We start from the raw sequence: 24,301 nt of genomic DNA, 5'->3' as shown, positions 1-24,301 counted from the left end.
TTTCACTCTAAATTGTTCTGTTATGTTTTTTTTGGTTTACAGAAAATAAATTCTCTTTTTTAAAATAACTTATTCATGGTGTTTGACAACAATATTTGCCAAAACGATTTAAGCCCTCCAGTCTTTGTATTAGAGTCTTTGTAATTCCTCCAGAATTGTATTCGATCGTAAAAATGATACACAAACTAATAACACACAACCACCCACAAAGGAGCAGCATAACACTGGTAGCTGGTAGGGAAATGGAAGCCCAAATGAGCTGAAATACATTTACATTTACTGCATTTATTAGATGCCCGCTCAGGGTTAAGTGTCTTGCTCAGGGACAAGTAAGTGGGATTTGAACCTGGGTCTTCTGGTTCATAGGCAAGTGTGTTACCCACTAGGCTACTACCACACAACTACTACTACTAGCTACTAACACCCAATAAACACACAAGTCTGCTGGAACTGGCAAGAACTGGGCAACAGTTTAAAAAGTCTGTGTCCGGAGTGTGAGGGATGTGTGATGATCTTCTATGCACGTGTCCTGGTTCTTGAGAGGATTTTGACGTTAGATCAGATCACCCAATCCAATCTCAGTTTTGATCAGGCTCAAGCCTTCACTTTGGGTTGCTCAGAAGTTTGTTTTTGAATTGGGATACAGTTGATTAAAATATCAGGATAGTCCTGATCCCAACACAATGGTGGATTTCAGTTTCAGTGTTTCAATATGAGAATCTGGCTTTTTTTTTCCTGTGTTTTTTTCTGTTTTCAGTTTTTGCCCATTGCTTGAACACATTTTGCAAAATTCAAAACTGAGAAATATCAAATTCAAACTCTGCTGTCAAAATCTTACAATACTTTATCAAAATGTCACTCTAAAGACAAAAGGAGTGCATTATATGACATGAGATCAGCTGAAGGCTTTAGTTTTCACTGTTTTTATTCAGTTTCACATAAGGAATGTTTTCGTAACAACTAAAGAAAAAAATATTCAGTAATGTTCGTTACAGTACAATAAAGTTGAATCACAAATAAAACTAACAATTTACTACTATAAAAATAGAAAAACACAATTGGATCCTACATCTGTAGTGGTCTGGCTATAGTATCTCATCAACATTGGTGCCACGTAGCAAAGCACTTTCCCCACACACTGCTCCCCGGGCGCCTGTCGTGGCTGCCCACTGCTCACCAAGGGTGATGGTTAAAGCAGAGGACACAGTGTGTTGTGTCACGGTGTGCTAAGCTGCAGTGTTTCACAGCAACAATCACTTTACATTCAGTTCAATGGAAACTAGCATTATCCCAGACATCAACTAACCTGGGATGCTCTGTTCTGTCCTATACAAATTATGATTATGTGTTGCGTATTATATGGACTCAGTTTGGAATAATGGTGCAATAGACCTCGAAGGCTTATGGTGACACATTTCCCATGTGACATTTCCCAATAATATTACATCCCTGCCATCAAGTTTTGCTAAGGTTGAATCCAACCTTGTCAATGTAAAAAAAGTCACGAGGCTGAGCAGCTCCATCCATGTTGCAGATTCTCTGTATTAAAAATACATATTCTGGATAACATTAAACAAAACACACAACAACACTACTACACAAACAGAACCAAACAGTAGCTTTCTGAATATCTGTGTGGTTCTGATCCAATGGTACATGTATTCAGCTTTGGCCGGACTGGACCCATTCAGTACTGTAAATGTAAAGGACAGTAACCTGTACATATTGATGACACTGTTCCTCTGAAATGGGACCCTGTACGATAAGTTCACGGTCATACTCTCCTTTACCAACATTAGTCTGATTGTGGTACTTGATTTATGCTGTTGCATGCTTGAATATCTTCAAGTACTTGTTGCCGTAGTTCCTGCTGTAAGGTGCAACACACACTGCTCCCCGGGCGCCTGTCATGGCTGCCCACTGCTCACTAAGGTAATGGGTTAAATGCAGAGTGCACATTTCGTTGCGTCACCATGTGCTGTTTTTTACAATGACAAATGACACTTCATTTAAATTCTGTTACTGGTATTTTTGGTCTGCCAGTTCTTCTTTATATACACACCGTGGGTTCAATTTAAAGTACTAGCAAACCGGATTTTGTCAAAGTCAGCTTTATTGTCACATGTACAGGACATGCAGAGAATTGAAATTTCGTTATTCTCAGACCCCTGGTGCTTACAAGTAACATTAAATACAAAGGTATAAATACAATTTTTAAAAACAATATACAAATAAGGGCACATGGTGGAGAGTGCAAACCATGTAGTGCAACAGAGCTTGTAAGTGTAAAAGTGACAAAGTGAGGTAGTTGCACAGAGTGACTGGTGCACGGTCAGTTTGTGTGTGTGTTTGTGTTTGTGTTAGAGTTCAGAGAGTTTGTGGAGCGGAAGAGGCGAGTGAGGGAAGTGGGGGCAGAGCCGGGAGAGAGTTGAGCTTCCTGACAGCCTGATGGGTGAAGCTGTCCTTCAGTCTGCTGGTCCTGAAGTCTCCTCCCTGATGACAGCAGTCTGAAGAAGGTTTGCATTGGGTGAGTGGGATCGGCTGCTATGCAGAGGGCTTTTTTTGTGAGACGTGTGCTGTAGAATGTCTGTATTTGGATTACAGTGATCCAACCTGGTGTTACTTTGAAAAACCAACATTAAAGTAAAGTGAAATACCAGATTCTTGATAGCAAAACAAGCAATTTCAGAATCCAGATATTTTTCTGTCCCTGTAACTACTGGATAAGGGCGCCTGATAAATGCCATAAATGTAACTGTAAATGTAAATGTTTTCATCTTCACAACAATAAAAAGTGTAAACAAAGAATACAGATTAAAAAGTGAAAGTGGTAATAATGTTGTAATGTAGAGATGGTGGTAGAAGACCTGGGTGTCTCCCAACTCTGTAAAATAATGACCGATCTCCTACAAGCAAAAATCTACAGATGGAGAACAATATTGTATTGCAGCTCAGAGTCTCTTTCTCTACACACATCATGTCACTGTTTCATGGAAAGAAGGAAATTCTGCGGTGAACTGTTACAGAATGTAAACGAATGTTTCTGTTATGAATGAACTAAATGAACTAACATGGTGAACTAATTGGTTAAAATCCATGGCTCTCAACTTGCATCACTTATTCTAATATCTGTCAAAGCATTTGTGTGCTTTGTTGCTCACTCTTTATCTGGTTATCACTCTCGTTGTAGGGTGGTAGTAGCCTAGTGGGTAACACACTCACCTATGAACCAGAAGACCCAGGTTCAAACCCCACTTACTACCATTGTGTCCCTGAGCAAGACACTTAACCCTGAGTGTCTCCAGGGGGACTCTCCCTGTAACAACTGATTGTAAGTCACTCTGTATAAGGGCATCTGATAAATGCTGTGAATGTAAATGTTGTTGTAGTGCTCTTTGAAGGGAGCGTCTGAAAAACTGCAATCTGTTTAAGATTTATAATAGTTTGCAGAAGGATCTCTCTGATGGCTGGGGTATTTCTTTGTGATTTTTTGTGTCGTGGGGATAAACACGGTTGACTGGGTGTGTTTTTTTTATTCAATTTTAGACTCCCTACACTTGCACTCTTCTTTTATAACCTTAATTCTCAGTCACTTTTTGCCTATTTTTTTTCAAACAGAGATTAATGACTAGACCTCCCGGAGTAACAGTTTATTCAACCTAATCATTGTTTTAAATAAATTAAAATAACCTGGGTAAGTATATTTTTTTGTCCAGAAATAAAAACTGAACTGGTGTCAAACCAGAAGTGAAAGCCGCGGGCCCGCGATCGGCCGCCAGGGGCGCTGTTTCAGCCCCGCCTGCGGTTCCTACGCCTGCCCGTCTCCGCGGCCACTGACGCCAGGCAACTAGCAACACATCCATCCATGATGGCGGAGGACAGCGAGTCCGCGGCCAGCCAGCAAAGCCTGGAGCTGGACGACCAGGACACATGTGGCATCGACGGCGACAACGAGGAGGAGAACGAGCACGTGCAGGGGTACGTCCCCGCTCCTTGCTGGCCGGGCATTTTTACCTGCCGGCCCGGCATTACTTTCGCGCGTCGCTGCCTCATAATTGCTTTTTAATGGACGCGGTGGAGAGAGAGCGGGCGGTGGGGGTCCTGCTCGTGGCTAAATAAGGGCGGAGGTCTGGTGAGATGACTGCGACCGCGGCGACCATGTCACCGAGCACGTAGCTCGACGGCAGGAGCCTGAGAAGCGCCGCACCGCGTCCTTGTGGCCATTTCAACAGCGGCGCTAATCTGTGGCCGCGGCTTTTAATGCGCGGTACGGTTAGCCATGAACGCTGGATAGCGGAGCATCCTTCCGGTGTTACAGAGACGTCACCGGAAGTGACAGTGTTGTGACAGCCACTGCCGCACCGCTGTTGTTAGGCAGACGAATACAACAGGACACACACACACACACACACACACACACACATTTCTGCGCGAAGGCGACACGGTTTGGGTCTGAGGTGGCAGGAAAATCGCGACATGGTCCTTCTCCCATTTTTCTCTCTGTCTATTCGTCAGTTAGGCTCCAGTGATCGATAACTCCATCATGATGATGATGATGTATGTAGGATGGGGAAGGTTTCTTCAAGCCCGGTCTTTCCTGGGTTTTTCTTTTTGTATTAGTATTTCCCGTCACACATTAACAATGCCTTTAAATAGAATGCGAGTTGATGCCATGGCCGTTTTTTTTTTCCCTTTTCTTTCCCCTGTCACCTGACTGCATATACACCTGCTTTTTAACACAATAACCTGCGACTTTATTATAAATTGTCCGCATGTGCAATGGCCTGTTAGACCTTAAACTAGTCCAATGTTTGGTCCACTTGAAAGTGTGAAAAGTGTGAAAGTGAAGTGATTGTCATTGTGAAACATTTACATTTACAGCATTTATCAGATGCCCTTATCCAGAGCGACTTACAATCAGTAATTACAGGGACAGTCTCCCCCTGGAGCAACTTAGGGTTAAGTGTCTTGCTCAGGGACACAATGGTAGTAAGTGGGATTTGAACCTGGGTCTTCTGGTTCATAGGCGAGTGTCTTACCCACTAGGCCACTACCACCCACACTGCAGCACAGTACACGGTGACACAATGAAATGTGTCCTCTGTTTTTAACCATCACCCTTGGTAAGCAGTGGGCAGCCATGACAGGCGACCAGGATGCACCTCAGTGGCACCTCAGCAGTGTCTTGGTGGTTTGGGATTCGAACCGTTTCCTTACTCGCTAGGCCACCACTGACCTCTAATGTGATAAATTCCCATACCGGGAGTCGATCCCAGGCCGCCTGGGTGAAAAACAAGAATCCTTGCGAAGCATTGCTTCTTCAATCACTTTGACGGTGAATTGTAAACCCACCAAATCTAGTGCCATCCTCGTCTGCCAGAAAATGAGGTGAAGTTTGCACAGGTCACCGACATCTTCACAACTAGACATTTTGCATCAAATGACAGTGGTTGGCCTAGCGGGTCCTGAAACGGACCCATAATCAGAAGGTTGCCAGTTCAAGTCCCGAGCCGCCAAGGCACTGTCCCCACACACTGCTCCCCCTGGCGCCTGTCATGGCTGCCCAATGCTCACCAAGGGTGATGGTTAAATACAGAGGACACATTTCGTTGTGTCACCATGTGCTGTGCTTGCTGAGTATGACAATCACTTCACTTTCACTTATCAAATCACTGCATTTGGGAAATGATTTAGAAGAAGGGTTTCAGTTTTCAGTATACTTCAGTGTGCAATATTGATTAGCATGCACAAAATTAATTTTATTTTATCTTTTTTTATTTTAAATGACTGCTTAAAGAGATTTTGACCTACCTGACATTCACAATCACATTTCTTGTTGCTCATATTTAATGTTCTGTGGGTGTCGCAGGAGTCCCGGAGGTGACCTGGGAGCAAAGAAGAAGAAGAAGAAGCAGAAGAGGAAGAAGGAGAAGCTGAGCTCTGGAGGAACCAAATCCGATTCTGCATCAGACTCCCAGGAGATAAAGGTGACATTACTGACCAGTCCCACGCTCGTACAGGGGACGGATCGCTGTGTTAACTTCGCTTGGGTGTAAAAATGGATGAATGTTTACTCTGTGACAAACATTGTACCTGAATGGAAGAAATGAGAAGTTAGCATTTTAGGATAGCATAGGATATTTAATGTCTTCTTCTGTACACTGCAGAGCCAGGACCCTCTGAGGAGAGTCAGAGATGAGTGTGGAAGTGAAGGAAGAGGTGAAAGGCAGTGAAGATGATGAGGGAGCCAGGAATAGCATAAAATGTGAAGAACATGCATGCATGTTGAAGACTCAGGTGAATTAACTCAGTTCCACGTGTCCGTCTTCCTCTGCCTTCATCGACTGAAGGAGTTAAAGGAAAAAGACCGTACAGCCAGCTGCATACAAGAGGAGAACACAGACCTGTAACTCTGCGTCTGGAACTCAGTCTAGGGGCCCGCTTCTGGTTGCGCTTTTTAAGATGTAGTGCCTGGGAGGTGTTCACTAATCTCACATCAAGGCATTTACACAAACACACACATAATTATTGTATCTCAGAGATACAAAAATCTTTTAAAATTTTTATTAATGTGTTCCCAGGTTCTGTGCAAAAATCCTCTTCTTTATACTGTGTGTGTAGGATATTAATTAAGTATGATTATATTTTTTGGTAGAATGAACTACAAAACAAATCTTTAATTGTAGTTGCAAGCAAATAAGTCATTGCATGGTGTGCAATTATTTGTGAAAATCAGAGGCAAAATGTTGTGATATCTTTGTAAACCAAGTCTGATAAGGCAGGGGTAATCTCCTCCCTTTCCCTCCATTCTCTACACTCCTATTACTGGCCGAATACCCCGGCTATGTCCGGGATCAACGGGATCTCTACCAACCCCGACATGCAGATAATCAGCATTTTAATTCCACAGCGGTGAACACTCCTGTTACACTGACGTCTCTCCAAGCACAACTGGAAGAGAACACTAGACAAGACTTTTCTCTGCCTTAGCACTTAGATACCATCTCTTCATGCAGTCCAGGAACTAAGCAGACTGTGTTTCACTTCCTACTTTGGTATCTTGTTAGATAAAGTGAATGTTAATATTAACAGATGTATGCTGGGAATGCAGGGCTTCAAAAGAGATGGTGTCATGTTAACGAGGGGAAACAAACGAATAGTTTTTTTTTTGTCTGTATTTATCTGTGAATTAGTATTTTAAAATACAAAATTTTCAGACTGTGCAAAGCACAAATGCGAGTTTCCAATTCAGACGAGCTTGTGTGAGGTTATTTCTCAGTCCATGAATTTGCAAGTTAATGTTTCCACCAGATGGCACTGGCAGCTCGTAATGAAATAAAATGCATGAAATGTAATCATAAAATAATGTGCTGTAAATTTAATTAATTACTTTTTAACAAAAATGTAAACCATCCAAAGATATTCATCTTGAATGTATGTACGTACTATTAGGTATTTGTTCCTTTTACATAACTGAGTAAATAAACATGTTTTGTATGAGTGTGTGCGCTTATATTTTTTTATTGTCTCATCATCAGTGGAATCAGTGCATTTCACTGTACGTTGTCCAAGGTTTGTTGGCTTTCTGTGATTTCTTTTGAACTTTTTTGTTTTTCTGCGGTTGAATAATTGCATCTCCTGGCACAGAGGCCAGTGTCCTGGCATGAACTCTGGCAGCTGCACCCATGAATTTGCTAAAGTGTGGATTTATTAATCTACACAGGGCAAAAACTATACATACACCCAGACTGGTATTTGGCTGAATGTCCATTAGCAAGTTACACCCTGACAAAGACATGTTTGGCAGTAACAAGCTTATGGCATAATTCATTTTTCTTCTGGCTTTTACAAATTTTCAATAGGTGTGAGGTCAAAGCTAAACATTTGCCTTTCTGATGAGTGTTTAGGGTTATTTTTCTGTTGGAACCTGATTGTGTCCAAGAGGTGATGTTGAAGGGGACCCCTTGCAGCAAAACAGCCCCATGATTCTGGTCCTAGCATCAAAAAGCATCACCTTTGTGTTCTTATATTCTTTTGCGTCTTGTCATTTAGCTCCTCAGATGAAATACTTTTCCTTTAGGACTCCTCATGGGTTTTTAATTTTGTGTAATAGATGTATAATTTTGTTATAATTTAGATTTTCGAATTAAATGTATAATTATCACATTGACATCTTCAAACTAGTGGTTAAAATGAAGCCCCTTTGAAAATATCTACATTTTCTCCCCTTGTGGCATTCAGGATTACTTGGAGCGGTTTCATATTTTAAGTCATTTCTCTCACACAAAGAAAGATATATATATAAATGACTGCTGATGTCATCCTACTTTTTCTTTCCTAGTTCCTCTTACCGTTCCTGTGTAAAACCAAGTCTGTCTGGCACTTTTCTTCAGCAGAACCCACCAATCCCCATGCAGAAGCTGCAGGACATCCAGAGAGCGATGGAGCTGCTGAGTACATGCCAGGGTCCGGCCAAAAACATCGACGAGGCCAGCAAGCACAAGTACCAGTTCTGGGACACACAGCCTGTGCCCAAACTCGGTGAGTTCCACCAACACACACCCTCACAGTGGGTGCCACCGGGATCTGGGAGACTCGAGCTCTGCTCGGCAAGAGTTGTTGAATGACTATCGAGCTGCTGCAAGTTGTTGGCTGGTGCATTGTGGGATTGCTGCGGGTTTATCTTGCCGTGTGCTCTCAGATGAGGTTGTAACGACGCACGGGCCCATTGAGCCGGACAAGGAGAACATCAGGCAGGAACCGTACACGCTGCCTCAAGGCTTCATGTGGGACACACTGGACCTCAGCAACGCAGAAGTGGTGAGTGTGTGCATGAGGACATGGAGGAGGGAGAGGTTGTGGAAATGATGCTGTGCCATGTGTCTCTTTCTTCCTCTCAGCTGAAGGAACTTTATACCTTACTGAATGAGAACTACGTAGAGGATGATGATAATATGTTCAGGTTCGACTACTCCCCCAACTTCCTGAAATGGTAAGTGTATGAATGTCAGACGTGCATGTTTGCAGTGTGTCACACCAAACTAAATGGTGGGTTTACGTTGATTCAGAGATATGAATATGTATATTATATATGTATAAAAATATATACTGAACAAATATATAAATGAGATTAAAGATTTTCTACAAACTCTACAAACTTGGATACTTTAAAACTTGATTCCCGGGCCTTAAAAACTGTGTCCCGGGCCATAGTTTGGACACCCCTGATGTATGTGTAAAGCGCTTTTTATAAAGTACTTGAGCAGAGTGCTCAAAGCCTTGAATGGTGAATATGAGAAGAACACTTCCCTGGTTTGGTATGTCAGGTTATTGGCTAGTCCAAGTTATTGGCTGCAGAGGAGCTTAGTGATCTTGTGATCTGTCCTCGCATTGTCACATTCAGGTGACAATGTGTAGTTCACCTCTTATTTACAGAATTCCTTCCTTCATCAGACAATTTGTGTTTCTCAGGGCACTGCGCCCCCCTGGCTGGCTCTCCCATTGGCACTGCGGGGTGAGGGTGTCATCCAACAAGAAGCTGGTCGGGTTCATCAGCGCCATTCCGGCCGACGTCCAAATTTATGACACGTGAGTGGGCAGTTAACATTCATGGATATACTGTACACTGCAGACATATATCCATGCACACAGTGCTCTCTTTATCATTGCTACTCATGGTAAGAGGGATGAAGCTGTGAAAACATGTATACGAATAATGAATAATCCAAAATCTTTTATAATTAAGTTTATCCATGATTATGCAAAGATGCAACAAGTTTTTCACACCTATATTTGGGGATCCTCTGCCATTCCTCCTTGCAGATCCTCTCCAGGTCTGGCAGGTTGGATGGTAAACGGTGGTAGTAACCTAGTGGGTAACACACTTGCCTATGAATAACTATGAATTGTAAGTCGCTCTGGTTAAGGGTGTCTAATAAATGCTGTAAATTGACAGCAATTTTTAGGTCTCTAAAGAGATTGAAACTGATATTTCAGTTTTTCTTTCTTAATAAATCTGCAAAAATGGCAGTAATTTATTTATTTTTTTCTGTTAATATGGGGTTCTGTGTGTACATTAATGAGGGGAAAAAAGAACTTAATTGATATTTGCAAATGGCTGCAATATAACAGTGTGAAAACATTAAGGGGGTCTGAATACTTTCTATACCCACTGTATGTTAATTGTCCAGAAATACTACAATATATATTTTTTTTTTTATTATTTATATATTTTTTTTTTATATATATAACAGTGCAAGCATAAATGTCTTTCTGTGTCTTCTCTCTCTCTCAGGCTGAAGAGAATGGTGGAGATCAACTTCCTCTGTGTGCATAAGAAGTTGCGCTCAAAGCGTGTCGCTCCAGTTCTGATCCGTGAGATCACACGGCGTGTCAACCTGGAGGGAATATTTCAGGCAGTCTACACTGCAGGAGTGGTTCTACCAAAGCCTGTATCCACCTGCAGGTACATGCAGACGTTCGAGCACACAGATCTACACACCATTTACACACCACATTATAAATGATGAATTATGAATTGTGTGTGCAGGTATTGGCATCGCTCGCTCAACCCCAGGAAGTTGGTGGAAGTGAAATTCTCTCACCTTAGCAGAAATATGACACTGCAGAGAACCATGAAGCTCTACAGATTACCAGATGTGAGGACACAGCAAAATGCCAGTGATTTCAGGAAGAGCTCATTTATGATGCATTTATGATCCAATCACTGTAAAATATATATTATTTGGCTACTCCTCAACTAGGGAACAGTCAGTAAGTTCTGGGTAGAATCTAGCGTTTGTTGAATCTGTTGTATATTTACACACTCCTCTCCCTCTGCTGTGTAGACCATCCGTACCTCAGGTCTGAGGAAAATGGTCAAGGAGGATGTCCACCAGTTGACGATGCTACTGCAGAAGCATCTCGGTCAGTTCCACCTGAGGCCCATTATGAGAGAAGAGGAGGTGCACCACTGGTTCCTTCCCCAGGAAAACATCATAGACACTTATGTGGTGGAGGTACTCATCAAACTTAAGGCATCCAGTTTCTATATGTACAGTAATATATGCAGCAATAATAGAAGTAGCCTGGTGTGTGGCACAGCGTGGATGTCGAAGTTAGCTGAGATAAGGAGATTAAATGTGACAACAACCGTGCTGTGGGAGAGACAGTTCAGGTTTACTGACAAGATGCAAATGTTTTGTGGATGAGTATGTATAGAGTAGCTGAGGAGTGTCAAGGGGTATACTTGAAAGGTAGGACACTTGGACCCTTTTTTCAAAGAGACCAGCAGGACAAAAAGTGTGGTTAAATCGTGTGGTGTGTCTGCAACATTGTGGCAGATTGTGTTGACACTTTAGATCTGTGTCCATCCTGGAGAACCTTGGGACTCAATTTTAGGATCATCATTATTCTTTATCTACATACATGACATTGTCATCAGACTGGCACAGTTTTTAAGAGGCAGAGATGATCCCAACCCTAAATGAAGACGGAGGTTATCAGATCTGAATTCTAATAGAATTCTAATATTGTAATATATGGATCTCTGGGCTACCCACTAGAGGTGAGGGATATTGGCTCATGTGCTTGGTTTTCTAGTGTTGTCCATAGGCGTAATTTGCAGGGAATTAAGGGGGTCTTGACTCCTTAACCCCCTGAATCCAGCCAATATAACCCCCCAATATAATCACATAATTACGGTTAATAAATACATTAATTTTCTTGCATTAACAACTTGTTGATTTTCTTTATTCATTTCGTTTGCCAGCAAAATAATAGCATGTTTAATCATCTGTTACTCACCCCCCTGCCCGATACTTGCTATTAAGTAGCACCATCTTGTGTTGAAACTAAGAAGTACAATACAGTAGAGAACAAATGGTATGTGTAGGACGTATTCCATTACATTTTTAGAATTTGCTGCGCAGTTGGCCAGCGGGTGGTAGTTTGGACACCCCTGGTGTAAACACCTCTTGTCTTATTGCCATTCTTTTGCTACAGGACTCTGATGGAGCTTTGACGGATTTCATTAGTTTCTACACCCTTCCATCAACAGTGATGCACCACCCTCAGCACAAGAGTCTAAAGGCGGCCTACTCTTTCTACAATGTACACACACAGACAGCCCTCATTGACCTCATGAGCGATGCACTGATACTGGCCAAACAGGTAGAGCACGAACAGATCCCACGCTGCAGCAAATTTAATTTAATGTCTGTGCAACATGATAATTCTGTTGACCTTATAATGCAGTATTATAATGCCTACAAAACATCAACATATAAAATCTATTCTACTAATTTTTCTGTTTGAACAGAAAGGCTTTGATGTGTTCAATGCACTTGATTTGATGGAGAACAAGACCTTCCTGGAAAAGCTGAAGTTCGGCATTGGCGATGGAAACCTACAGTATTATCTGTACAACTGGAAATGCCCCCCTATGGAGCCAGAGAAGGTGGAGTGGTTCATCGTTTGGTTAAATGTAGGGGTGCCAAATTGGACGTTAATAACACCCCCTGAGCATGGAATACTGAACCATGACCCATTGAACTGCTAATAAATGCTAATGCTTTGTTGTTATAAATTGTGCTATTTTGTAACAGGGTGTAGTTGTGGTCCCAAGTTACTTAAATGTTGCTGTCCTCCGCAGGTCGGGTTGGTTCTGCAGTAACTTGTCCTTCAGCGCTTCCCTCCCTCAACATCCAGCCGCTGAGGAACGAACGTGAATCCAACAGAAGAGCCCAAGCAGAGACTGAGTGGAGCTGCTCGTTTTCCATAGACAGAGAGCGGTCACACTCTCTCCATCTTCATCTCCACAATGTGAAAGGCACCGTCCATTTCAGAATGACCCTTACACACACTCACACACACATACATGGATTATAAATAGTTTAATCCATTCGTTCTTTTTCCACAGCACATGTACACACATACATTCATGCTTACAGTCAGACACGGAAGACCTGCTGCCCAGACCGGTGGAAGTAGACTTGTGTGCCTGACAGGGTGGCTTTGTCTCATTATGTTCACATTCTTTTGTACTGATATGGTCCTTTGCTGCTTGAAGAGACAGACAAACGTGCACAGAGCACGTACATCTGCTCAAAGCCGGGTATTTCTCGTGTTGTGACAGGTCAGCCCGGTGGGATGGGATGGGTGGGTTTTGTCGGCAGTGTGTATAAAGACTGTGGGGTGGGGGAATAAGTAACCTGGGAACATTACATGAAGAATGTATTTTGCGATTTTGAAGCACAACGTGTTATTAAATGAGCAAAAAGCTCACAGGTACCTTTAGGTTTAATTTCCTGCGTTTGTTCTCTTCAATGTTCCTTTTGAAAATTATTGCTGGAAGTTGTCTGTGGGAAATGAAGCTGATATCTGGATTTTACCCTCCTGACTGTGTAGCTCCTCAGTGAGCGGTCCTGGTCCACTGTCCACCTGGTCCAGGTCACCAGATCATGTAAAAGGTTTTCAGGAATGCTGGGCAACTCGGCACCCAAAACTGGGTAGGTCCCCAGGACTGGGACAGACACATTTAAAGTTGTTGTGCTTCTGTGATTGGCTTGTGACCACGTCTGAAGGAATGTTCTGGATGATGGTTACAGGAGACCGGCCAGTCAGCAGGAACTCGAAGCTCAGATGTTTGAACAGGTCCTGGGTCACTGATGTCCCCACAGAGACTTCCTGTGATGCGGTCATTGAACCCTGCGATGTCTGAAATGTGCATGAAGGTGCAGATCTGGACCTTCGAAGACTTGCCTTATTTGAGAAAGGAATGTTTTTTAATAATAAATGTGTAGTTTTTAAAATGATACAGAGCTTTCACTTTTTGAAACCGCTTTTTATTGAACCCCACCCCACCCCTTGGAAGAAATCCATGTCAAAACGATCATCCTGATATGAAGTGTACAGTAAACGTCTGACTTTACCAGCATGAATCTGAACTGAATAAATTCTGCACAGTTATGAAAGCGCCGCCCGTGCTCCGCGTTTTTTTTTCGGTTTCCGAACTTTGTCGGGATTCGGGACGATCTTCTTCACCTTCAGCGGCCGCAGCTCGGCCGCGCGGGGGAGCCACGACACCCCCTGGACGGGCACCCGGGGGGCGATGGTCTCCACCACGTCGGCGAACACGGACGGCCCGAGTCTGAAGCCCAGCGCCAGGACGCAGCGGAGGCCGAGCGGGCCGGCCAGGCTGCTGCTGAGCCGGGGCAGCTGGCAGGCGGGCACCGCCCGGCTCTCGCTCAGGGGGATCAGGTGCTGGGTCATGTGAGGGGGTTTGACCGAGTTACAGACCAGAACCAGGCGGAGTTCGTTCCGTTCCAGCCCTTTGGTGACCTCGTTTATACCGATGGCCAGTTGTCGCCGCGCTGCCTCGTCGGTCCAGCCGGACTCCGTCCGATCGTCCCGGCATGGCGTCTCCTGGTCCTCCGCGGACCTCTGCGCCCTCGGAGTTTTGTCCCTGGTCTCCCTCTTGCGAAACCCGAGCTGTGCCATTTTCTCCTTCAGCTTGTTTAAGATGAAATGCGCGTCGTCTCTGTCAGGCGGGCTCCAGTGGTACTCGTACGGGCTGTTCAAAGACGTTTTCACGGGTGCCGCCTTGTTCTTCCTTTTCTTCGCATTTGTCACTTGGCTCGCCATTCTCTCCGGCGTCTAGCTGCCAAAAACAGTTCAAACGTCAGTAGCCTTAAAGTAATACGGTTACCAAGATTGCTAGTCAGCGGTCTTTCTGGCTTCGTGCGCCATGTCGGGCAAATACCATCATATTTTAACGATGTAGCCGAATCTAAAAAAAAAAAGAAAACGGTGCTTTATTCGGGGACAGTGCCCCGTTGAAACCTACTCGCAGCAGTTTACACATGTAGCATGCTGTCACGGCGCCGCCATGTTTGTTTTGAATCCTAAAACTTTATGAAACACTGGACCACGTGACATCACAGGCAAGTTCCACTAGTTCTCCGCTGACGTGACTACCAGTATCATGGAGGAGACTCCAGGTCACGACTCTTTTCACCCACGACTCTGCATGCCGCCCTGACTCACCTGACACATACCATGATATTCATCAATCTCAACTTTTAAGACAGTTACCAAAATCTGTCTTCTAAGAATCAGATGCAACATTTCATGGTCAATATTGTCTTTATGCAAAATAATTGACATATGTGACTAATTATTTACTGCTAATATTAATAAATTAGTGTGTTTGATTTGCACTTATAAATTAGACATAGGGTGCTGATAATTTATATAACCAATTTAAATGTACTATTGAGGGTGGTAGTAGCCTAGTGTGTAACACACTCACCTATAAACCAGAAGTCCCAAGTTCAAACCCCATTTACATTTACATTTACAGCATTTATCAGACGCCCTTAATCAGAGCGACGTACAATCAGTAGTTACAGCACCAGTCCCCCAGGAGACACTCAGGGTTAAGTGTCTTGCTCAGGGACACAATGGTAGTAAGTGGGGTTTGAACCTGGGTCTTCTGGTTCATAGGCCACTTACTACCATTGTGTCCCTGAGCAAGTCACTTAACCCTGAGTGTCTCCTGGGGTACTGTTGCTGTAACTACTGGATACTGGCTGTATGATAAATGCCGTAAATGTAAATTTCGAACTTCTACTGAAGATCTGTGAGAAACCCTGTCAGGATGCACATGTGACAACCACCTGAAGATTACTTTAACTGGACCCTTAGGTGGCACCCAGAAATGCCTGAAGACAAAGAGGTCCCACATAGGTGTGCATAACAGCTTAGTCTTGTTACTCACGGTCGTGATTGAGCCCATCCTTGGACCCTGGTTGCAAAATATTACGTTTATTGATGCATTCTAAACGTGAGGCAGTTTTCAGTTTTTGTTCATGTGACCATAAGACTGGAAGCTGATTTCATGTGACTTATTCCAGCTAATTCAGTATTGTTTTCAGTAATGTTTTGCACACTGCATTCCTGACACATTCCACACTAATTATGCAGCATGCTATTCCCCCAACATATTGTAGTGGCTGCAAGTAAGTAAAGTTTATTTATAAGGCGCCATTCAGAGACACAAGGTGCACTACAACAAAGCTGACAGATGGACACTTAAAGAGAAAACATAAAATAACAATAAAAGACAATTGAACATCACTCCTGAGATCTGTTGAAAGACCAGTTTGAACAGAAATATTTTTACCTGCTTTTTGAATGAGAGGGTGGACACAGCTCAATATTACTCCAATGTCTTGGTGCTACAGCTTGAAAAGCACGCCTTTTAAACCATGTACGTAGAATTGGGGGCAGGTAATTAGGGGAATTGTTACTCTGTAGGTCATGACCTAGATCTTATGTTCGGTGAGAAACCAGCAGCCATTGCAGTGTGGACAGAGCATTACAAAAAACCAAAGTGATAAAAGCACGTACAAGCACCCTCAGTTCAGCAAGGTTTCTTAAAAGAAAGAAACAGGAATGGCTAACAGATCTTACATGAGAGATCTTCACACCCAGATTCTGAAGGTTTAATTTGGCGGCTGGCGAGACAGGGGCTAATTCTACAATCCATCCACACCGAACAGAACTGCTTTTGTTTCTTTACCAGCACTTCTGCTGTCATCCTACCCCATTCCACCATGATGAGTGTGATGAGGAGCCGCAGTTCTGAAAGTGGGACATAATAAATGTGTGATGACTGCAATCAGATAATTATTCGGGAAAATTAGACAATGTCAGTGTTTAAGGGTGACTCTAACATGATCGTTTGTCGCAGTAAAAACCCATAACCTCATCATTTATCTTTACATTTACAGCATTTATCAGATGCCCTTATCCAGAGCGACTTACAATCAGTATTTACAGGGACAGTCCCCCTGGAGCAACTTAGGGTTAAGTGTCTTGCTCAGGGACACAATGGTAGTAAGTGGGATTCGAACCCGGGTCTTCTGGTTCATAGGCGAGTGTGTTACCCACTAGGCTACTACCACCTCTACCATCTTTATTAGATAAAGCATTTGTACATGACTAACATTGGATAGCAGGTTAGTAAATCGCCGATATGCTTTCATTTGTCCCGTTCATTAGTATTCCGCAGATCCCCTCCTTCCTTTCTTCCTCCGATGGTGCCACCGTCACATGGAGCGCGTCTAGATCCTCGCCAGCCAATCAGATTCCACCTCGCAGCCTCCCGATCCCCGCAGGCGCCCGGCGTCCGACCAGCAGAAGCACCGCGAGCTGCTGTGAGGACTTCGAGGTCCACGCCGAGCACCATGACTTTACAGGTAACGCGCCCGTGCCACGCCCTGCGGGAGGCAGTGACGTCACACGCCTTCGTCTTCTCCTTGCGCACAGGCGGAGTTTGAGGAGCACGCAGAGAAGGTGAAGACGGTGAAGAGCCGACCCGCCGACCAGGAGCTGCTGGACCTGTACGGCCTCTACAAGCAGGCGACCGCAGGCGACATCCACACTGGTAAGCGTGGGTCTGAATACGAAGAGAACAAGCCACCATTATTATTAATGAGACCACCGCGGTCTAGACACACCCCTGGACGCTAGGGGGCGCCACCTATAATCTTGCCTAGGACTCCAATTTGTTAGGACACGTGCCAAGGCGACAGGCTGTTTCTACTGATGCCAAACAGAATATTACAATGTCAAGTTGTTAAGTAATCACCCCTTTTCCCTTCATTAGATGAACCCGGGATGCTGGACCTGAAAGGGAAGGCCAAGTGGAAGGCGTGGGATTCCAGGAAGGGTACGAGCAGATTCCAAAAATGAGAATGAATGGAAGTGTTGAGTAGTGTGGCTGTAGTGCTCTAACAATCCTTTACTGGCCTGTAGGGATGTCAAAAGACGAAGCAATGGCCGCCTACATCTCTCTCGCCAAGGAGATCATAAGCAAATATGGCCTGTGAATACAAAATATGAACACTGAGGCATTATAGAGTCAGGGCTGCTGACATAATATATATATATATATATTATATATATATTCCTCTTAATTTTTTAGCAATCCTGTTAATATTTGCACTTGATTACAATTTCAAGGTAATTCACCCGACCGGGCTGTCATCTTCTAACTAGATTTTTTTTTTTTAGCAGATTTCCCTTTTAAATCTGCACTCATTTTCAGCTCCAATTCACAGTTATACACTGTGTTCAAAATTAAGCATATAGGAGTTTTGTTAGATATAAATTTGTCTTTGCGTTGTCCTGTGGACGTTTGTGCTCGTGTTGTTTCTCCTGCCTATTTGATAAGGTAGTGTCCCAGGGTTGTTCCACATTGTTAAGCAAGTCACCGTTTTCATGCAGTATGGGGAAAAACAAGGATCTTTCCGCAGATGAAAGACATGAAATAGTGCGATGCCTTGCACAAGGAATGAAAACATTGGACATTTCACAACAGCTTAAGCGAGATCACCGTACTGTAAAAAAATTCTGCGTGATTCAGTGAGAAAGCGGCTTCGTTCAGATAAAGGCAAACCAAGGAGCGTTTCCGTCAGACAGTTGCAGCGCATTAAAAGAGCAGCTGTCAAACAGCCACTGATAAGCAGCAAGCAGGTATTTGAAGCAGCTGGTGCTTCTGGAGTCCCGAGAACCTCTCGGTGCCGGATACTCCAGAGGCTTGCAGTTGTGCATAAAGCTGTACCTTGGCCACCCCTAACCAATGCTTGCAAGGAGAATCGTTTCCAGTGGGCCCAGCAATACACAAAGGCTCATTTCCAAGCGGTTTTGTTCACTGACGAATGCTGTGCGACACTAGATCCGGATGGACGGTCCCAACTGGACGGTCCCAACAAGGCTGCAAGGCCAGCAAGGAGGTGGCACAGTGATGTTGTGGGCAGGAATTATGGAAAGTGAGATGGTCGGACCCTTAAGGGTGCCTGAAGGTGTCAAAATGACCTCTGCAAAATATGTGGAGTTTTTAACTGACCGTTTCCTGCCATGGTATAAAAACCGCGCCTTCTGCAGTAAGATCATTTTCATGCAAGACAATGCACCATCTCATGCTACAAAACATACCATTAAATCTTTGGCTGCTATGGGTATAAAGAAGGACAAACCTGTGGTATGGCCACCCTCATTCCAATTGAGAGCCCATGGAACCTCCTTAAAAGGAAGATCTATGAGGGTGGGTGGCAGTATACCTCCAAGCATCAGCTCTGGGAGGCAATCCTGCCATCCTCACACAACACACGAGCAGACATTATCCAAGGACTTCCAAGTTCAATGCATGAGAGTTGCTAAGGTGATATCAGAGAAGGGTTTTTGTGTTATCATGTAACTTGATCTATGAAAAGCAAATATAGGACAGATTAAGGTTTTGAAACTGCATAGTAATATGGAACGCTGTAACTTGTTGGTAGTTCTGTTCAATAATATTCAGATCAATAAATCACCTAATATAATTGTTGACTATTAAAAATATCATATTCTCTGCCAGTGGCATTATCTATTTAGAAAAATGAGCAGACTCAGCATATGCATAATCATTTGGAACACAGTGTACATCAGCAGATTTCTCGGATTTTTAGGTCTTGCTTTAAACAACAATAATGTAGAGTGTTTATGTGGGTTGATGAAACTTGCTCTTTGTTTTTGCTCGTCCAATTCATACACAAGCATGAATAAAATAATTCTGCAGATGTCACTCTTTGGTTTTGTGTGTGTGTGTGTTTCCACATATCCGCATTAATACACACTGCCAACAGAGCCAAACACAAAGGTTCTCTTTGTTTTGGGGAATAAGAATGAGCTCAGTGAGGCACAAAACCCACCAAACCCTAAAACAGAGAATTATTCAATTAAAATCCCAGAAGATCTGGGTGCAGAGGGTTGATTCAGTTCAGTTCATAACTGACCATATAATTACTAGAGAGGAAATATTTTCCCTTATAGAAAGAAAATTTGCATTTAAGAAAGAAATTAGTATTGCACACAACTGAATCCCTTCTGCCTCTATCACACCCTTCCAAAATGAATGAAATCAGCTTCAAGCCCACACTGAACTCCCTCTTGTTCATCTGTAGAACTGCATATTCACATGTTAAGGGATGTAAGAGACATGGAGACCTTTTGAATTTAATTCTAATATATTTCTAATATAGTTCTAAATATATATATACATGAGGAAAATGAAATAGCTACAGCAAAAAATGAAAACTGCCCATTGTGGTTCTGGGTAGGTAATGTGGGGTAAGACAGTGGTCATCAACACATCACCAGCAACCCAGGACCTCTGCAGACCATGGCGTATGCTTGCTGAGCCACAAGCTTCTACTGTCAGACAGACCCATACCAGCAGGAGAGATTCTGCCCATAAAACCACCACTCACAATCAGTACTGGCCAAGTAAAATAGCGTCCACACACAAGAAGCGTCCACACACAACCTTCTGATTACGGGACCACTTCCATAACCGCTAGGCCACCACTGCCCCTAGCAAACAACACAGTACAATATAATATACAGCACAGTATGTGCTGTGAATACTTTTCGTTTGCTCTGTACATCACCTTTTCCACATTTTTAATTTACATTTACAGCATTTACCAGATGCCCTTATATTGCAGCCTATTGCAAGTTAATTTGTTTCCTCATTAATGTACACACAGCACCCCGTATTGACAGAAAAACAAGGAATTGTTAACACTTTTGCAGATTTATTACCAAAGGAAAACTGAAATATCACATAGTCCTAAGTATTCAGACCCTTGCTCAGTATTTAGCACCCTTTTGTTCTATTACAGCCATGAGTCTTTTTGGGAAAAATGCAACAAGTTTTTCACACCTGAATTTGGGGATCCTCTGCCATTCCTCCTCCAGTTCTGGTAGGTTTGGATGGTAATTGTTGTAGGACAGCCATTTTAAGGTCTCTCCAGAGATGGTCAATTGGTCAGGGCTCTGGCTGGGCCATGCAAGAACCACTGAGTTGTTGTGAACCCACTGCTTAATTATTTTATTGTTGTTGTTGTTGTATCGTTGTGGTCATTGTTTTGTTGGAAGGATCCATTTCATGGTAAACTGCTGTGGGCCTGGCACCATCCCTGATGCCCACATATTGGCATATGGTTAGTGTGTGTGTTGTGGAGGGTCACGTCTCCATTAGGAGGCTCCATCTTTTTCTTGAGTGCGCTTGATTTGTGCACCGCCTCAATCATGGAAACTGACCAGAGTGGATGAACGGTCACCATGTGAACATCACAAAGCGTGGCCTGTCGCGTGGGCAATCACCTGTCATAGGGAACAAGAGGAATAAGAAGTGATGTAAGTCATCCACTCTTCACTCTCTACGTGTACATGGCAGTTGCAAACAACTATGTCCTGTTGCTGCAAGTCTGTTGTGTAGTCCAGGTAGTGTAGTAACTAGGTATATAAACGTGAGTCGCATGCATGTTGAACCCAGGCAATAGGAACAAGCCTGGGTGAGTTGTCACATCCGACAGTGAGAGCCCTGCAAACGTTCTCGTGTTCATTTATGGCGAGGAGACAAAGAGATGCATGTGGAAGAGAACATTTTGGACGACAGTAAGACAAACTGAAACTGTTTGGTCCCTTCAATTGGTGGCAGGGGTGGGATCATTCAGTGCACCAGATTTTTTGTACATCAATTCCCTATTACTGGTGGAAATGACGAGTGTTGGAAGGGCTGCCTAAAGGGTGCTGGCTGGAGCCACAAGTCAAGCTATGCAGGACAAGCCAGGTGGCGAAGGAGAAGAGTTCCTGGAGGGGAAGATATTGAGGGTGAAGGAAAGGAGATGACTTTGACTAACCCGGCAGCTATTTTGCGAGCACACATAATGCAGCAGGAAGCTTGAGATGAGAAGCAGGGAGACGTGGCTGCCAGACAAGAACAGCGGCTGAAAATGTTTTAGCATCAGTGTCAGATGTTACAGTTGGAGGTACAAGCACGAACATCCCCAGTGCTAGATCCTCTGGCTGCAGACTCCTTTTCAGTCACCTGCACAGCCTCTCCACTCATCCGGTCACAGCTCTAGCAGATCAGGTCCACTCACACCACATGCTGAGACTCGAGAAGTTGACTGATCATGATGATATTGAATGCTTTCTCATTGCATTTGAGCGCATTGATGTAGCCTGCCGGTGGCAGATGTCAGAATGGGTCGTTTACTTGATGCCATTATTAACAGGAAAAGCAAGAAGTGCTTATATACATATGGATGTGGATGAGTCCTTGGATTATGATAAAGTTAAACATGCTATTCTAACCAAATATGACATTAACCCTGAGAGCTACAGGCAAAGATTCCGATCTCTAGATGTAAATCCCAAGGAGAGCCCTAAGGAGCTGTATGCAAGGTTTAAGGAGTTGTATGGATGCAGCCAAAAGGTTAAAGAAAATTTCATTTTGGAGCAATATTTAAGAATAATGTTCCCTGAGCTACAGGTCTGGATTTGTGAACATGACCCAGATTCTGCAATGGAGGCTGCCAGGCTGGCTAATGTCTTTATCGCAGCATGGAGGAATGGGCAACCATGGAGATACCAGGCCTGGAGAGTGTTGAGAGATGGTCACAAGTCCACCCCACAGCTTCAACAGAAGCCAGCAGCCAGTGTGGGGAAACCTCCCGGTGTTAAAGGACAATCAGTGGGTAGGCCATTGGTGCCCTCAGGTAGAAAGCCCATTTGCTATCTGTGTGGTGTAGAAGGCCATATTAAACCCATGTGTTCTAAAAATGTGGGTTAATTGACTCTGATGTGTGTGGTGCCACGTTCTTAACAGGACTGTCTTTTTAATGACCAAGCTGCCATGATGGTGGATGTGGAGGTTAATGGGACTGCTATTAAAGCACTGATATACACTAGGAGTGATCAGACACTAGTTCACAGGAACTTTATCACTCCTATGCTGATGACACCCAGCTCTATCTGTCATTCCCACCAGAAGATGCTACTATAGCAACAAAAATTTCGGCCTGCCTCTCAGACATATCGGCATGGATGTCTGAGCGACACCTCCAACTCAACCTATCCAAAACCGAGATTCTGATCTTTCCGGGCAACAATTCTCCTCAGCAAACCTTTCAATTCAAATTGGATCGCTATTGTTAACACCCACGGCATCTGCAAAAAGCCTTGGGGTTTGGATAGATAACAAACTGAGTTTGAACCATCATGTTGCTGCGATCTCCAGATCCTGCAGGTTCACTCTCTACAACATTCGCAAGATTCGGCCTTTTCTCTCACAACAGGCTACGCAGCTCCTCGTCCAGGCAATGGTCATCTCCAAACTCGACTACTGTAACTCTCTCCTGGCTGGAGCCTCTGCAGTCACCATAAAACCACTCCAGATGGTCCAAAATATGGCAGCCCGCCTCATCTTCAATCAGCCAAAATACACCCATGTTACACCTCTTCTTACCTCCCTCCACTGGCTCCCGGTAGCTGCTCGCATTGAGTTCAAATCCTTGATGCTTGCCTACAGGGCTGTAAATGGAACTGCGCCCTCCTACATCAACACACTACTACCTAGATACACTCCTACACGCTCTCTCAGATCAGCAAACGAAAGGAGACTAAAAATTCCTTCTTCACGGGGTCTCCAATTCCAATCATGTCTGTTCTCCGTTGTTGTCCCTGGCTGGTGGAACAACCTACCCTCCTCCACACGACTAGCCGAGACTATCACCACTTTTAAGAAGAAGGTGAAAACCCTCTTATTCCAAAAATATTACAGACAAATTTAACACATACACATGCATACACATTTAACAAACAAATACAAAATGTATAAATACATTATAATTTTTCTTAGTCTAGCACCCAACACTCTCCGAGCATGTTCTTCAATGACAAGTCTAAGCCTTATCAGGGCTCTTAGTTTGTATACTTGATATTCTATAGAAATCGAACGAGAATTGCTGGTGTCTTCCCATTGTAAGTCGCTTTGGATAAAAGCGTCTGCCAAATAAAGTAAAGTAAAGTAAAGTAAAGTAAAGTAAAGTAACTTTGTTCTACCTAGCATTATCCAAACCACAGATACAATCTCATGACTACTCAACAGCGCACATGTACATCAAAGTCAGTGGACAAACATATCTCATGAACATTGTTGTTCTGGATTAATTGCCTTAACCAGTTGTACCATTACCTCCCAGTACTTTTTGATGTGTGGGTGCCAAAGAGTCAACAAAGTCATGATTCTGTCACCAGGGGGCAGGCCAAGAAATCTGTGCCAAGAGATCCCTAGTATTACCAGGGATCCCATTTTACCAGGATGAGTTGGAGGCCATGCCTGGGAGGGCTCGGAAAAGGTCTCTTGTAGGCAGAGAAGAAGGGAGACATTTTTTCACACCGTTTC

The 24,301-nt window shown here is 43.6% G+C and overlaps 3 protein-coding genes across 3 annotated transcripts; 2 read left to right on the top strand and 1 right to left on the bottom strand.

The window, feature by feature from the left end:
• The first annotated feature begins 3,792 nt into the window (after positions 1-3,792).
• On the top strand, positions 3,793-13,811 carry nmt2 (N-myristoyltransferase 2). The gene is made up of 13 exons (XM_028978573.1): positions 3,793-3,978; positions 5,870-5,987; positions 8,397-8,541; positions 8,702-8,820; positions 8,901-8,992; positions 9,472-9,588; positions 10,295-10,465; positions 10,550-10,658; positions 10,848-11,018; positions 12,004-12,171; positions 12,320-12,457; positions 12,653-13,508; positions 13,608-13,811. The coding sequence occupies exons 1-12, from the start codon at positions 3,866-3,868 to the stop codon at positions 12,671-12,673; spliced, it is 1,482 nt and encodes a 493-aa protein (XP_028834406.1). The 5' UTR covers positions 3,793-3,865; the 3' UTR covers positions 12,674-13,508; positions 13,608-13,811.
• Positions 13,046-14,902, bottom strand: rpp38 (ribonuclease P/MRP 38 subunit). The gene is made up of 2 exons (XM_028978574.1): positions 14,846-14,902; positions 13,046-14,659 (listed from the first exon to the last, which is right to left on the bottom strand). Exon 2 carries the CDS (start codon positions 14,641-14,643, stop codon positions 13,966-13,968), a length of 678 nt encoding a protein of 225 aa, XP_028834407.1. The 5' UTR covers positions 14,644-14,659; positions 14,846-14,902; the 3' UTR covers positions 13,046-13,965.
• A 2,202-nt stretch (positions 14,903-17,104) lies between these two features.
• On the top strand, positions 17,105-18,651 carry acbd7 (acyl-CoA binding domain containing 7). The gene is made up of 4 exons (XM_028977621.1): positions 17,105-17,261; positions 17,332-17,449; positions 17,672-17,734; positions 17,821-18,651. The coding sequence occupies exons 1-4, from the start codon at positions 17,250-17,252 to the stop codon at positions 17,892-17,894; spliced, it is 267 nt and encodes an 88-aa protein (XP_028833454.1). The 5' UTR covers positions 17,105-17,249; the 3' UTR covers positions 17,895-18,651.
• Positions 18,652-24,301: the final 5,650 nt, after the last annotated feature.

The sequence above is a fragment of the Denticeps clupeoides genome, chromosome 4, assembly GCF_900700375.1.
Source record: "Denticeps clupeoides chromosome 4, fDenClu1.1, whole genome shotgun sequence".
Lineage (NCBI taxonomy): Eukaryota > Metazoa > Chordata > Actinopteri > Clupeiformes > Denticipitidae > Denticeps > Denticeps clupeoides.
The sequence above is the reverse complement of the archived record's forward strand: the minus strand, read 5'-3'. Positions and strand labels throughout refer to the sequence as shown.